This window comes from Siniperca chuatsi, linkage group LG21 (assembly GCF_020085105.1).
Source record: "Siniperca chuatsi isolate FFG_IHB_CAS linkage group LG21, ASM2008510v1, whole genome shotgun sequence".
In the NCBI taxonomy this organism is placed as follows: Eukaryota; Metazoa; Chordata; class Actinopteri; order Centrarchiformes; family Sinipercidae; genus Siniperca; species Siniperca chuatsi.
In genome coordinates this window covers 15701871-15718080 of record NC_058062.1, presented here as the reverse complement: position 1 = coordinate 15718080, position 16210 = coordinate 15701871, and the positions used below count along the sequence as shown (strand labels likewise).

Genomic DNA, 16210 nt, shown 5'->3' with positions numbered 1-16210 from the left:
AAAAGAGAGCTGCGTCATGAGGCCAGTATTTGCCAGCATGTTTCATATTCTATTCTGTAATAGAGCAAACACATGTGACAAAATGACACAACTCAACTTTGTATAAAGATTATGAAATAGGGTTTTATGTTAGCTCAAAAATACACATGTATATTATGTATCTAAAAGAATATTACCTTTACTCAAAGTGAACACCTCTTATAAAATAATTAAGTTTTAATCAATAATTATTTTTCATCTGTATTGTACATTTTAGACTATTATAATGACTCACGCTTGGTCCATTTTATTTTACGTGGTTCAGCTGAAATCTCTTTAATATTCAGTCTACATAAGATTAAAAATAACCACATTATTTCTGATGAAAATGTGACTAGATCAACAAATTTAGAAGGATGCCATGTAATATTTTGAATATGGACCCTATATGAGATAAACCATTGGCATTCTCTTCCTTTTCTTTGCATGTATGACCTCCTTAAACCTTCACTTTGTCTCAAAAGCAAACACCAAACTCTGCATAGCCCAGAGCAGAATCAACTTATCTTGTTGATTTCCATTGTTAGTGCACCACCCAGTGTTGGAAGGCTGGCAAAACAACTGACTGCAGGAAAAGACTGCACAAACAGCTTGAGATTTTCCAGCTCGACAGTTCAAACTTAAATCTGTTGCCTGTGATGCTAAATTGGTGCTGAGGGAGAAACGCTAAAATCTGACAACACGTGTATCCATTATGCTCAAGGCAGTGCAGTGCAGTTGTGAATTTCTCCACCCGAAAAGACACAGATGTACTGTACAACTCACTGAAATATCCACTATTTGGCCAGCTTGCCAGCTATGTCGCCACAATAACGATCTGTGCCATAACCAAGGAAGCTTTAAACCTGCATCAATCTATATTTTTGATATCAACATTGAATCAATTGACTGTATGTAATGTTGAAATGGTTGTGCCACAATTTTGCTTTAAGGAGCTTTTAAGCCTCTTTTAGCATGTTGTTTTGTTTTCACTACTCGCACATTTAATTTTTGGTTGAGTCTGAGCTGTTTTCAGTTACCCAGCAGCATCAGGCATCCATAAACCCAATGTAAAGTATACCCAGTAACAAACGACAGACAGACAAATGAGCAAATAGCTGGTGAAGAAAATCATTTAATGGGTTAAAGAACCAAATATCTTTCTCAAGAGTTGGTGGAGACCAAAACAGAGCTAAAAGGCATTGTTGTGAAGTTTTACTGCTCCCTAGTGGAAAAACATTGATTAATATGTGTTTAAGGCATAATATCTTGGAAATAAATTCACTACATAATGCAGTGGTTACATAATTCTCCAGATGTGGAGCACAGGCATCTCAGGGATTTGAAAAGCTGGAACATTTTGCATGGGTATAGGAAAAGCACAATCATGATGTTGATGCCATCTGGGTAATTCTGTATTTATTCCAGAATTGAAGTGGGGCCCCACTGACAGAAGGGCAATGTATTGCCTGACATATGTGAAATGCAGGATACACATAAGATACTGGATTTAGATTGGATTAATAACGTTATATATATATATATATATATATATATATATATATTATATATATATATATATATATAATGGAGAGAAAAAGTAAGAGTGTTACAATGCCTCAGGCTGTGAATCAGGGATACAAGTGTTACACGTTATTGTAGCTTTTTAATGGGCTCCAGTCTCCACAATTTTGCTTCAATTCCATAATGTGACCACAGGAGGACACTCTTCAATCTATTACTGCACTGAAATGTTGTTACAGCACTCAAAAGTGAACCAAAAACAAGTTTCCCTCCACCTCTATGGATGATTTGAAACTCAACCACAAACTGTGCTGACTTTCAAAAGATCCGTAGGAGGTTAGGAGGAAATGTTTTGACTTTTGGAGTGTTATGGGACACTATAACAAAATCAGATTGTATCTTTAAGAGAGGCAACCGATCAACTAAAAATTAATTATTTGTCATTGTCAACAGGAATTTCATTTGGCTTCTTTTTCTTCCTTTCAAATGGCACCTACTGATTTTGATGCATTCCTACCACAAAGACAAGTATTTATTTTTAAAATTTCAGCATATTTTTAAAAAATGCAAATGTCATCCTATGATCCTCTGCAACTGATTGTTTTGTTGAACTGAAGCCACACCAGAAACAATCACCAGCATAACACAAATTCCTCTGGAAGTACAGGGTAGCTTGGGAGAAAAAAAAGGTCTCTCTTTTTGTGTTTCTCTCTAAGAATTTAAATCTTTCACACACTTTCAAACCGATGCTTGAGAGTAAAATGTATAGTTTTGTGTTGTCATATTGATGTAATATTCAGTGAATCCAGTTCTAACCGTAAATTAAGTATAAAAGTACTATTCTAATCACGACACAATGGATTCCATTGCCCAAATATGGGCTGAGGGAAGTAGCAAGCCCTGACAATCCTCACTGCTGTTACTTTAAATGGCTTCAGGAAACAAGGGCTCCCACTCGCGTCATGGGTTTTCCTCTGCATGTGCCACAGGAGCAGGATGTGCTTAATATGGACATCTGTCTGTTACCCCCACCTCCCCCTTTCTTTTTTCCTTCAAAGGGAAGCAACACACTGGGGGGATGGGTGAGACTGGAGGAGAGCTCGAGACTGTTACAGACAAGCTTTCTTGACTGTTCCAGATAACTAGAGCGGTGGCATGGTATTCATCTCTGGTGTGAGAAAGACTAAAGATAGACAGAAATATCTTTCACAGATTAGACGTTTCCTGCTCCAGGTTTTGCTTATTATGGTCAATTTATAATTAATTAATGATTTTGAAACATTTCCTTAACATTTAGAATTGCCTGACATGTTTTTTTGGATTAATTGAAACTCAGGTCCTTAGCTTGCCTGATAAACATTACTTGCCTAGTCATGCCAGGCAGAGAGAGTTCAGTGCTCTTTAAATGAAGTTCAATGCTTGATGGTTTTCCAACAACACCGGGCTGATTCAGTCAGACCTCCTTTAAAGCTGCACCAGGGGTTTTAATGTAAAAGTGCACGCAGCAAATCCAAATTAATTTGGGGTTTTTGGTTAGTTGGTGATGGAGCACCATTTAGGTGGGCTGGATATTAATAGATCAGTTCAAATCAATTATTGATAGTTTTACTACCAATAAGTGCAATTGCAATACCTAATTTAACTTTGACTATTAAAGCAACAGCCAAACACATTTGTCACCAAAACCAGAGTCAGCATCAATTAGCCTTTAATGCAAAGACAGGTGCATGTTTGGCCTAGCTCTGGAAAACTACTGTAAGGTGGGGGTGGAACTGGTAGTCCAAAGTCCAAACTCCAAAGCTGACTGCATGTGGTAACCTACTTATGTGTAGTAGGCTAAAGACAATACCTAAAAACTATAGAAACTGGTTTTACAAGCAGGTTCAAGTTATTTTCTGGAAGAAATTAGCAGATTTTCCCAAAATGTCAAAGTGCTACAATTATTTTTGTGTGTTCCTTGCTTGTTGTTTCTAGATGGTTACGTCACATCAGATAGGTGCCTGTGGGTCATTTCTGTGTGTTCTGTTGTCTCACAGCACAGGTTTCAAGATTTCTTTATGATTGTAGTTTGTATTTCACCAGTTATACAGGCATGTCTTTATAGAGCACACAGGCAGATTAAAATAGCCACAGTTGCCTGAGCAGTTGTTGCAGGGCTATTTGTAATAGCAGACCGGGTATGAGGCCGGTGGGCGGGGCTCTTTCATATGACGCAGGATGAGTGACGTCAACGAGGTGATAAGTAGTTGTCCTGCACCCGGTCTGTATTGTGCCTTTGTGTGAAGTCAGAGGGGAGAGACTGAGTCCACAAACCTTAACCTGCGGTTGTTTGTACTGGATTACTTTCAAAACAAGCTTGTGACATGGAGGTCAGCACTGAGGCCAAGAGGATCATGGTCGTGGCTTTGGGGAAACTGTACAGCTCCCGCTCCCAGCGAGGGGGTCTCCGTCTCCACCGGAGCCTCCTCCTGACTCTGGTGATGAAATCCGCCCGGGACATCTATCATGCGGCCCAGGCGACGGCGGAAAGTGTTGCATCAGGATGTGAACAACACTCCACGGCTGAGGGGAACACCGAGCCTACCGGCGCTCACCTGGAGCGCCAGGGTCCCGCTTCGCTTGCCACCGGAAAGCCTAGGACTTTACCCCGAGAGGAGGTCGTAAGTTCTCCAAGAGAGGTGCGCCGCAACGCACAGACGCGTACCGGAACAGAAAACAAGGAGAATCTGTGCCCGACTGGCCCGGCACAGCACTCGAGGAAAAGACGGGGCAAAGCGGCCGTCGAGCCGGACTTTCTGCCTTGCAAGAAAGCAAAACTTGAGCAGGGGAACTGCCCTCAACAGCTCATTGTAAATTCCGTGTTGATGGACTATGTGAACTGCAGCAGTGAACTGGGATCACCCCCAACCCCCGTGCCTCTACAGAGAGCCATTGCAGCGTGTTGAAACCCTGCGCAGATTATAGGCAATAAACATTTCGACACTGCCTGAGAGCCTGACGCGCCTACAGTGGGCCTGTGTCAGGATTTGTACGAACACCCGGGACAGTGACTCTTAGAAGTTCCAAGCATGACTCTGAACAGGCCGGGGCATGCTACAGGAAGCACGGAAGCGGCACAGTTGGTGCGTCGTAGTCTCGGTGACTTTTGGCCTAGTTGTTGGCCAGTTTACTATGGGGATTAAGTGAGTCCCTGGCCAAAGGCGGAACTAAAGGAAGTGGTTCATCTGGACTTGAGCTGCCTTTATGAACATGTTAAGAAGCAGGCTGTTGCTCTACTCAACAAATTTAACATTTTAAGACTGTGTTAAGGTGTATGGAGACCACAGTGGCTGAAGATGAGAAATGTGTTGAATTCAAGTGTAAAACATTCAATGACTACAACTACCTCAGTATTTATTAAACATTTTTGTACTTCAGTACTTGAGTGATGTGTTGTTTATAACAAAATACGCTGTATCTGCAAATGAGGTAGAATCATGGTAGTAGTGAGGGCTGGATATGTAATATCTTAGTCATGATATTTAAAAAAAATGTTATTCTGTTATGTTAGAGGGGGGTTTGCTTTTGGTGCAAGAAAGTCAGTGTGAAAGTGGTATGGTTGTGAAGAAGTTTCCTTCCCCCACAACTTCACACCCCCAGCCCCCACGCTGACTTTCAGAACAAAAGCAGGGACAATTCAGGAGATTGCGTTCCAAAGAGTGAGGGGGAGGCCGTAAAGCCATTGACTGGCGAGTTACAGGGTTTACAGAGAACTGCATTACTCATTTTAGTTTGAGTAAAGTTGAATCTTTATTAACAGTGGAGCGCTAGTATCACTTTCAGTGGCACAGTCATTTTGCATTGAGCCACCAGTTACTGAATAGGGTTTTTTATCATCTTCTTTTTTTTTAGTTTTAGAAATGTGCGTTCTTAATCAAATAAACTTGAGCTTTACTATTTAAGTAGGTGGTAAGTTTAGGAATGCAATGTCCCTGCAGACTGTGGAGGTGGTGCAACAGGGATTCGCCAGTGTTGGGGGGAGGGGGTTAACCCAGGAAAACAGAAGAAGGAATGTGTGTGTGGGGGGGGGGGTTGCCTGTGTGTGCCCCATGGGGCCCCAAACTGTGCTGCTTATTCTTCCGGCTGAAACCAGAGCACCCTGTCTGTGTACACAGGGCTAGGAGGAGTGGCCGGAACTGTCTGGACATGCCAGTGAAAATACAGGCCATACACATTATACAAACATACACACTCATTGCCTTCTCATGTAGATCACTCAAACACCTTCTTCACTCTTTTTCTCTTCCTCCATGCACAAATGAATATGCTGACACATCCATGTCCTCTGCAAGGCAAAGCATAAGATACAAAATATCCACAAAAAATGGATCTTTCAAACTAGAATTGCTAGAATTCAAGCTGTGTTTCAATCACAGAAACACAGCAAAGAAGAATTATAATGCATATGAGCTGAATTCACTCAGAGCAACTGGTGTGGTGTTAATTTAAAGCTGCACTAATCAATATTTTTATTCTAACGATGGATCAAATGACTATGTATAATGTGAAAGGTGTCGCTCATAGTGACCGACCCACAGAGAATTATCACCCAACTCTGCAGTCCCTCATCTTACAGCTCATTGTTAGTTCAGTCTCACCACTCTCATCAACCCACCCACAGCAAGCAGCTGTTTTCAGCCCAAAAGTTCAGAAAAGCCCACCGCACACCACCTGCCCTGCACCAAATGGCAGACAGACAATGTTAGCGACTAGCTGGTTTTCAGAGCGGAGCATTTGGCAGCTAAAGAGCCAGATATTTACGTCAGGAGCTGGTGAAACAGAGCTAAAAGAGAGTGAATACTGGACTTACATTTGCCAGGTGGACAGAAACACGATTCCAAATGAATGATAATGTTGCTCTGTGTGTCTGCTGGATTTATAAATACTCAACTGGGTGTTAACACGTTCACCACAATTTTAAAAGGTGATAATAGTCAATGTTGTGTTTACTGCCCTCAAGTCGGCAAAAAACACATCAGTGCAGCTTTAATGTTTTTGAACTCCAGTAGCGATATAGAACAGTTTTTTGTGAGTGAGCCCTCGTTTGGTTTGTCTTGCGCTATACACATTCCTGCCAATGGTTTCACATAGGGATGCACGATATATATCAGGGCTGATAAATTATCGGTCGATAATGGGAAATTTATATTATTATGAATTATTCAGATAATGAAATTAAGCTTTTATAGCATCTTGGCACACTTCATCGTAGCCTTTCTTACCCTCAGGTGAGCATAAACTACAGGTTATTAACTTCTTTATAAAATAAAAAAATGTGGTATCGGTATCAGCCATGAGAAGCAGGTAATTATCGGTTATCTGTATCGTCTGAACAAAATCCATATTGTGCATCCCTACTTTCACACTATTCCACTGATCGACAGGTGGCGGTAATGTGCCAAGAAACACAGCAGTGCGCCAGGTCAAGACTGCAAGCTAGTAAACGTGGATGTAAACAATGCACATTTCATAATGTTAAAAAAATTGGCTTTGCAAATGTTGTTATGAGGGAGGAAATGCATTCAACACGTTTGTAAGATCTCAAGGATTCATACATTGTGTTTTGGTGAGTAACACTGAATGTAAACATAACTTTTGTTTGTTTACAAGAAAACTCCAAAGCCAAAATATGAGCCATAAACACCCACAACACACATCCACACCGTTAAAAAGACTAAAGCAATAATGTGGACAAGAAATGAGGCAAAGCGGTGTGCATTCTCTCTGGATTTTATTCTTTAGGAAGAGTTCTGTTTGGAATTACAAAATGCACTGGTAGAAATAGCGGTGAGACAGGTTGAGAGTGCGACAGATAAGAGTGTGAGAGAGACAGAGTTAGAGAGAGAGAAAAAGGAGGGAGTGAGTGAGAGATCGAAGGTTCCACAGCCAGTTATGAGTACATCATCAGATTTGGCTAGCCCCTGCACCCCCAACCCCCACAACAAGTAGAAGGGAAAATACACCATCTTCTGAACTGTACTTTCTTTGTATATTTTTTTCATTAAAAACAGTTCTTTTTTGTGGTGTCCTGAACACGGTTGTGTTGTGCCTCAACCTCATGTAACAGAAGAAAACAAACGAGACTGACTCTTACCAAAGTCTCTTTTGTGTTTTTATTTTTTAGACTTTTTTTGTAATTTTTTTTTTACCTTTTTTGTTCTCAAAAATAGAAGGAAAAAAGGAAATGTTGCTTTTTAAAAACATCTATCTATATCTTTTTTTATTCCTCTTAATTCATTAATCTGCTTTTTCTTTTATGTCCTGAAGATGACTGTTAACCCACGGTGTGGCATGCACATAGCACATGCATTTCTGGAACTAGATATTTTTTCCTTTTTTTAATCTTTTGTACTTAAAAAAACCTTTTTTTTTTCTCAGTAGCGGCTTTACATTGCTTTTTGAAGAATTTGTGTGGTTATCAGCGTGTGAGTGGATTTCACTGCAGCATAGACATAAAGATGGATGGTGAATGTTTGGGGCTTTGTATGTTTCATTCAGGGGGTTACTGACATCACATACACACACCCACACCCACATATGCACACACAAACGCACAGAGTCGAAGATTGTTACAATGATTTGACTAAAACATCTTGAGATTTGAAAAGGATTTCTGGAGACAAAGAATAGAAAGCAAAGCAAGCACAAAAACACCAAAATTTATCAGAAAGACTCTCACCCATGTACATACACACACACACACACACACATGCAAAAACCCACTTACACGCGCACACACACACACACACACACACACACACACACACACACCACAGCCTGGAGCTACATACCTAGTGTGCTTTCTGATTTTAAGTGTACTGATGTGAAAAAATACTTGTCTGCGACATTCCACTGAGGTTGGAAAGACACTAATAGGCAGTTTTTTTTCTTTTCTATTTTTTTCGGTGCATTCTCTGGTCAACATGTGATAGGCCTCCAGGTAAAAGGTCAAATAAATAAAATAATAATAATGTTGGGGCTGACAGTGGTGTGCGTTAGTGACAAGTGTTAGTTTGAGGCACACAGAGAAACACACAGAAAGAAATTAAAGATATATAGGAGTGATACACGCAGAACATAGATGTTTTCCAGGACCATGACAAGGCCCAGACATCTTTTCTCCAACCCATCTGAACTGTGCGACTGTGCAATTCAGTTGCCCGTGTTTACACGTGGTGAACACAGATGAGGTGATCTACATGTGAGAGAATGAGCTAAACTGTATTCTTGGTGCGCTGATATTGTATAACAACTGTGAATCAGAAGTGAAGTAAAGGGAGAGGTACAAAAACTAGAGGGACACTGTTTGTCATACAGTGCCACCGGAAGGTCACAAGTGGTGGTGGAACTCTGCTTTAGCATCTGCAGGAGAGTAGACTCTTCCATTTAAATGCAGAAACCTGTAGGGAACTGCTGTGTTTGACCAATTTTTTATCAATCAATTTTCAATCAAATCCACCAACTGTCTGATTTCTATATAGTCTATAGCTTTGAAAAATAGTGACAGGCCTATTGCTTTGGGTAATCTCTGACTCAAGCTTGCCCTCCTGCAGACTCATTCTCCCACAATGCAACTGTGGGTTAGAGCTCCACCTCAGGGTTGGAAAAATGATTAGCTGAGCTCAACAAAATAAACATACAGAACAGAATACAAGACCAAACATGGAGAATCTGTCTCATTATCATGATCATCATGATCATTATAAGTTATTATATTATCTGTTTATCCATTATTAGAAAGAACAAAGAAAACAAAGATGAAGAGTTTCTCTCCTTTCTCCAACTTCCTATTGGTCTCTTTCTCTCTGGTGTCTCTGTTTGAACCCCAAACCCTGGAAGACTTTGAGATGTTACTTTTTGCCGGACTTTTGCCGTCTTTTGTCCACTTTACCCTGCTTCCCAGTATATCATTTTAGGATTATCACCTTAGTTACAAAAAGTTACTTCCACAAAAAAAATGATTCCAGCTGTATCAGTGGCAGGCATCTGGCACAGAACATACAGACAAGCAAGCAAAAAGTAATCATTTTGTTCCTTCTAGATATAGATACAGTAACTATCCAATCTCCCTATAGCCTTCTGTCACTTGATTTTAGTGTAAATGAAGGTACTGAGAGAGGAATGTCATACAGAGGAGAGAGAGAAAGAGAAACAGAAAGGCATTTTTACTAAAAAAAGAGAGAAACCATAAAGACCACAACAGAAATGACCAAGTAAAGTGTCCCCCATACAGTAGATTCTCATTGTTGCTATTATTATTGTTTTTTGTATCATTCATGCAGGATTCCACAGGGTGTACAACTCCATAAGTCTAAAAAGCGAAGCTGTGTGGGGTGCAACGGAAGATTCAAGCTTCAATGTTTTGAAGAAGTAGATAAGAAGGAGGAAGGAGCAGGAATAGAAGAAGAAATACTGCAGAAAACAGTTATTGGTTTGTTTGTTTTTTGTTTCTGAAACCCATCTCCACTTTTTTGTATTTCTTCTCTCATAGGTTGAGGTCGGTTCAATTGTTACTGGGAGGAGGGTGTTCTCCAGGGACAGGGGTAAACATCCCCAACACACCCATCCAGATTTTGACCGAGGGACTTGTCAACCCCATGCAACACTCCCCAACTCTCCCACCCACTTAGCCTACTCACCTCATACAGGTGGAGGGCCCATTGTCAGTTTTGTTTTTATTTAAAAACACAGATGATAAAACTCATCAATATTCAACTGGTGGCTGGGAGGGTTGGATTTGATTCTTTTTTGCAGCTAACTTAACTGAAGTTAGCTTTGAGAAGCAAAAAAAACAAAAAAAAAAACAGTGGTCGTTCTTTTGTCTCTGACTGTAAAGTGTCTTTTGTCGAGTCGCAACTCTTGACATCTTGTAAGTGGCTGTAGCTCGTTGCCAGAGGCATAATTTAAGACATACAAAGACTAGTGTCCATCACCCCTCCTGCTTGCATCCTTAAAAACTGCTCTTTGAAGTTGGTCTTATTTGGCATCAAGAGATGAATGCAACAACAATGCAAGCAGAACATGGCCTCAGCATTATTGTTCCATCCCTTCATCCTGACACCTGTCCCTTTATCTAGCCCACCGTCCCTGGGCCATGCCAAGCAGTGGAGGAGAAGAACAAATTGAACAGACGAGAAAGCAAGAATCATGGTTTCCCTTGGCAATCATTGCTCTTGCTCAGAGCTTTCTATCTTCATCTCTCGGTCCATCTATCAATTCTTTTTCCTCCTTACGCCCCTCCCCCATCCCCAGAGGCTAGCACCAGTCGTCGTCCTCCGTCTCGCTGTAGGGTTCATGCAGGCCCTTGCGGGGACCTCTAGGATGCCCAGCTGGAGGGGGGACCTTGTGAGGCCCAGTATGTGGAGGTCCATGGAGATGTGTGGAAGGTGATGAAGAACGGTAGCCATTGGGTAGACGGCGCTGGGCAGCAGGCTGCATCTGGCCCTGTACAGGCCCAGTCAGGGCGGTGGTGGGCGGGGTCGCATGGTGGGCAGTCCTAGGTGAGGTGCGACTGGGCTGTGGGTGGGACAGTGGATGAGGGTGGGGGTTGTTTACAGGGTGTGGCTGGGGTGGAGGGAGGGGATGGGGGTTATGTGGCTGTTGTTGTTGGGGAGGCGGCAGTGGGTGGTTGGCCAGGGCATGGGGGTGGGGGTTGCCACCCTGCATGGGGCTCTGCTCATAGGCAGGTGGTTCATGGTGGGGCTCATAGTCCTGGTAGTCCTGGTTGTAGAAGCAGCCATCCCCTTCCATGGAGCCGCCTCCTCCACCTGCGTCTCCCCAACGAGGTGTGGGATGATGACCCTGGCGAGATGTGCCATGGTGGGCCAGTGGGAGTCCAGCGGGGGGAGGGCCCTGGCCTTGGGGAGGCTCAGGAGAAAAGCGACGGGGGGCTGGGCCTGGGGGTCGGCCCTGTGGCCCCCCAGGCGGTGTAGGCATGGCCTTACGGACCACAGGGGAGTAGGTGACATGGGGCCGTGGTGTTGCGGGGGTCTGAGGCAACTGTCGACGGCCTCGACGTGGCGTACTGGTCCCCGAGGTTGAGGGGACAGGACTTCCGCTGACCGAACTACTGCCCTACACAAAAAGTAAAATAAAGCAAATAAAAAGAACGAACCACAAATTCAACGACAGAACATGTAGAGTAAAGTAGAGGATGGGAAAGATAGAGTATAAAACAAATAGAGAGGGAAAGAAAGCAAGAGAGTCCAGATAGAAAAGCAAGAAAAGATAAGAACAAGAACCACAGCAACAATAAGAATAAAAGCACGGCAGTCATAATGTACGTGGAGTGGAGGAGAGAAAGGCAGAAATAAAAGGCATCAAAAAGTAACAGAGCAGAGGATGTGGATAAAAAAGATGAGATTCCAAACAGCACCATACATAGAGAAGCAACATGTCACGTAGAGGAAAGAAAACAAAAGACGACAGGAGAAAAAAGGGGTAAAGGGTTGATTTCCAGAGCAACAAATGTGGTACAGGGTAAATATGGTAACTAAACATACATAAATGTGTTTGGTTTTAAAATATTGTAAGTGAGCTGTGTGATATGTATGCAACATGTTGAGCTCTTATAAGTTTTATAACACAAAGGCAAAAATTCAAGTAGGAGAAAACAATTCTTCCCCAATTAGTCTTCCTTTGTACGACCTTTCAAGTTATAACATAAAAATACATAAGGATGAATGGTGTGCATCACAGAAGTTTTACAGCAAAGGTAGATCATAGATACTTTATGTTTCCTATTTTAATAGGCCATCTAAAATGTTGTAGGTTATGTGTTTGGAAAAGGAAGCCATAAAAGTGGGGGGTGGGGGGGCAGATAGGGACAGCAGTCAGGTACTCAAATATACATTTTTATGCATATTTGTTTGGTTGTTGGAACAGTGATTTGATAAGTGACTTCATTTGACAAACATTTACTTGTATTTGCATGATTATACCCACAGTACTGAATATGTTTGTGTGCATGTAGTCAAACATATATGTACAGTATATATGAATGTACATAAAGAGCCCATACTATCTTCGCCATTTTGAACACAACTGTGTGTTGTTAAAGACAACAACACATCTTGGCCTCTAATTTGAGAGCAGCAGCGAATAGCAGAGTCTTGTAGTGTTTCGTTCTCACTCTATTGTCACTATTTATTATCATATAAAAATAGTAAAAAATAGTAATATACTTTCTGGTTAGCAGTGAGTTTATAGCACTTTTCAGTGTCCTATCCAGCGATACTCCAGATAACTTGGAGGAGATCGGTTGGGTGTGGCAGGGTGCTTGTCAAAGTTGAACACCACCAGAGGAACTTACATAACAAAACCACAACGCCCTGCTCTGTTAATGCTACTGGGCGATTGCACCAGTTAACCACCATCAAAATAGAGGCCCTTGTGTTATATTTTTCAGCATAACACTAAAAATGTGTTCAACTGCATTTTGTACTGGAAAACAAGGCGTGTTTCTCCAAACTAGGCACCACATGCACATAAGTACCCAGAAGCCCACCTGTCTGTGTGTCATGCACTCGCGACCCTCGCTGGGCGATCGCGACCAGCGCCGGTCCCTTTCTCTCTCCCTCTCCCGGTCATGCTCTCGGTCACGGGAGTGCCTGTGTCCGTACTCGCCCCCTCGCTCTGCTACATAGCGCTCCTTGTCCACAGAGCCATGGTGGTGGTGATGATGGTGGTGGTGCTTACGGTCTTTGGACCGGCCGCGATCTCTATCACGATCCTTGTCTTTGGACGTGAGGTCGCCGGACTGGGTGGTTGTGCTCAGGTCTGTGCTCAGGCCTGATGGTGAAGTTTATTGGAGTTATTATTGGGGTTAAGTCTGGTGAAAACACTAAAGATTGCTATGACATTAGATAACAATATGACATCACGCTTTCACAACACTTACCTAAATTACCTTTTATGTCTTTGTTCAATCTTTCAAATGTGCGTAATTCATTGCAGAGTGTTCAATGATTTTTATTTTTAAAGGCGAGACTGTGTTCCTAATTTGTTATAATGTAGTTTCTACAATGTGCAACTGTGTTAATACAGCATCTGTCAAACCATCATGTTATTGCTTTCTATACATGTGGTTGTTGGTTTATGTATGTGGTCTTTCCCACCTGTGTCAGCCTCCGTGTATCGACAGAGGGACCTCTCAGACGCCCGATGACTCCGGTCTTTTCGCCGGTGTCCATGTCTGGAGGTTCTCCCCTCCTCAGGTATTACACGCTCCATGTTGTAGTCGTCTGCCCCTCCTTTGTCTCTGTGGCTACGCCCAGACCTGCTGTGGCCCAGCGACGAGGCCGAGCGTTTCATAGGACTGCTGTCATTGATGGTCTAAGAGAGAAAGAGAGAGACCACCGAGGCAGGGAGAGAGAGGGAGAGATGCAAGGAGAGGTGTTTCCTTCGATTGTCGATTTGGTGTTTTCTGTGAGGCTAAGAGACACAGTGTATGTGTGTATATGTATGCATGTGTGTGAACGGGGTCTGTTTCTTGAACTTTATGAAAGCCCACCCACCTTCCTCCCACATCCCATCCCAAAATCACACACTCCAACATTAGTAATAATGTCCCAATCATGCTACTTCAAAAATATAGACACTGTATACAGTTTATAGGGCAGGGGGCGGCAAAAAGCAGCCTTATGTTTCCAGATGAATTAAAAAAAAAGTATTTTAAGAATTCCGACCATAGGCACGTGTCTCCCCTGCACCAGTGCTAGTCCCCAAATGAACACTATTAAGAAAAAGTGGCTCAGGGCTGAAATTACAGTAATTGCTGACCCCTGATACAGAGGAATAAAACAGTTTATAAGAAAAAAGAATAAAAAGAAATAAAATAAAAGATATGATGGCAAACGACCATGCCTTCCATGCTTCTGTAACTTGCTTTGTAAAAGAAAAAAGGGGATAGAAGAGTCAGTACGACTTAAAATAGTCCTCCATCCTCACCACCCATAAAAGCCTGAACATGGCACATTCCAGGCTGCACAAAACTCCTCTATTTCTGCTCTGTTTCAGCGTGCTTTCCTCCAGCCATGCAGATACATAGGGGTTGTCCTGAGTCCTCTACCCACATGAGAACTTCCTTCTGCAGTGCTGAGGCGGGACATCAGGACAGAGCCTATGGTGCCACAAGTTGCTGACCTGGGCATGAAAACCATATCAGGCTACTTCAGTGCTAGATCCTTTTGGCAGCTGAGCTGGCCAGTTTTCCAGTTATAGTGTATTAGACAAATCAACTGACAGATGACAGGCTGCCAGATGTATATAAAACACCAGATTATCTGGCCTCATAGGAGTAGCACTGAGAATCCCAACTTATCCATTCAGACACACATATAACCAAATCATTCCTCTTCCTTCTCTCATCATTAGTCACACACACACACACACACACACACACACAAACACACACACACACACTTAAACGCATTTCAACAAATTTCTTGCATGCAGGTGGGCAGGTGTGAATGGAGACTCGGACAGAGACGGCGAAACATTGACAACATCGTTATAGACGAGCACACAGGCATGAGGACATAGAGCAACAAAGCACTAGCAGCAGCAGCAGCGGCTGAGAGAGAGACAGAGACACTGAGGCCACGAGACAGCGTGGCATGACTGTTGATGATGACAGGGGACGTGCAGAGTTGAGCCCAATTCCAAACCCACTGCGTTACTGTCGGTGCATGGGAGAAGTAGCTAAGGATGCTGGGATCAGTTTGGAAGCTGGGCTGGCATCAGATTTGATCATGCCAAAAAAGGTTGTACAAATACATTTTAAAGACACCCCTGCCATGATAAAGACACAACATGGAGACATGAAAAATGAGGAAAAAAGTTTGAAGAGTGTGTGAGAGAAAGGGAGAGAAAAAAGAGAAAGAAAGAGACGAAACAGGGAAGACAGGGTACATACACTGAGGGTACTGCCACGTTGTTTCCCTCTCCTCCGCTGCTGTATGAGCACAGAGAAGACACAAGCACACACACACAGAGCCACAAATACACCAAAGGTGTGGCCACACATGGAGCATACACACAGAACCAGGAAGGGAGGAAGAGGGAAGGGAGAGGGGGAGAAGTAAGGGAGACAGGGATGGATTGATACACGATGAAAGAGAAAGGGGTACAGAGTACAAGTAAAAACCAAAGAGTGTTAGGTGGAGGTTTCACCCAAAACGAGATGGGGTGCCACGGTGGAGAGAAGAAAGAGAGGGACAGAAAGAGAAGGAGGGACAGAGAAAGAGAGTCTGATTAGACACAGAAGCAGCAGTGAAGGTGGAAGAGAAACACTTACCACAGACACTGGGGGTGGTTGGCGCCAAAACAGGGTTATATAGACAAGGTCACCATGAAAATGCTCAATCAACGGCACCACGGTCACAAACAGCAATGACGACAATCAGCAAAGTACACGTACAAATGGATATGCATACTCACAAACACACACACACACACACACACACACACACACACACACACACACACACACACACAATTACAATCGACTCAAACAGCAGACAACAGAGTGACAGAAAGTGTGATTCAGAGCACAGAAAAACTGCAGAGCACACACATATACACAACACATACACCTGCGTACACACACACACACACAAACACATAATCT

General features: G+C 42.7%; 2 protein-coding genes across 36 annotated transcripts in view; one reads left to right on the top strand and one right to left on the bottom strand.

The window, feature by feature from the left end:
- Nucleotides 1-3792: 3792 nt before the first annotated feature.
- On the top strand, nt 3793-4958 carry ier2a (immediate early response 2a). Its single transcript, XM_044180502.1, has one exon. The coding sequence runs from the start codon at nt 3906-3908 to the stop codon at nt 4485-4487; it is 582 nt and encodes a 193-aa protein (XP_044036437.1). The 5' UTR covers nt 3793-3905; the 3' UTR covers nt 4488-4958.
- Nucleotides 4959-9808: 4850 nt separating this feature from the next.
- Nucleotides 9809-16210, bottom strand: part of cacna1aa (calcium channel, voltage-dependent, P/Q type, alpha 1A subunit, a) — an 80308-nt gene continuing 73906 nt past the window's right edge. For 28 of the 35 annotated variants that reach the window (XM_044180473.1, XM_044180479.1, XM_044180475.1 and 25 more), the window contains 4 exons: nt 15497-15535; nt 13698-13914; nt 13088-13371; nt 9809-11655 (listed from right to left, as the gene is read on the bottom strand). In XM_044180473.1, coding sequence (XP_044036408.1) covers nt 10837-11655; nt 13088-13371; nt 13698-13914; nt 15497-15535 — 1359 coding nt within the window. In that variant the 3' untranslated portion in view covers nt 9809-10836. The remainder of the gene's footprint in view (nt 11656-13087; nt 13372-13697; nt 13915-15496; nt 15536-16210) is intronic. The other 7 variants (XM_044180494.1, XM_044180493.1, XM_044180499.1 and 4 more) reach the window with 2 other exon arrangements.

Bases quoted from the DNA above. Each gene is read 5' to 3' on its own strand.
- ier2a (XM_044180502.1), top strand. From the start codon at position 3,906: ATGGAGGTCAGCACTGAGGCCAAGAGGATCATGGTCGTGGCTTTGGGG.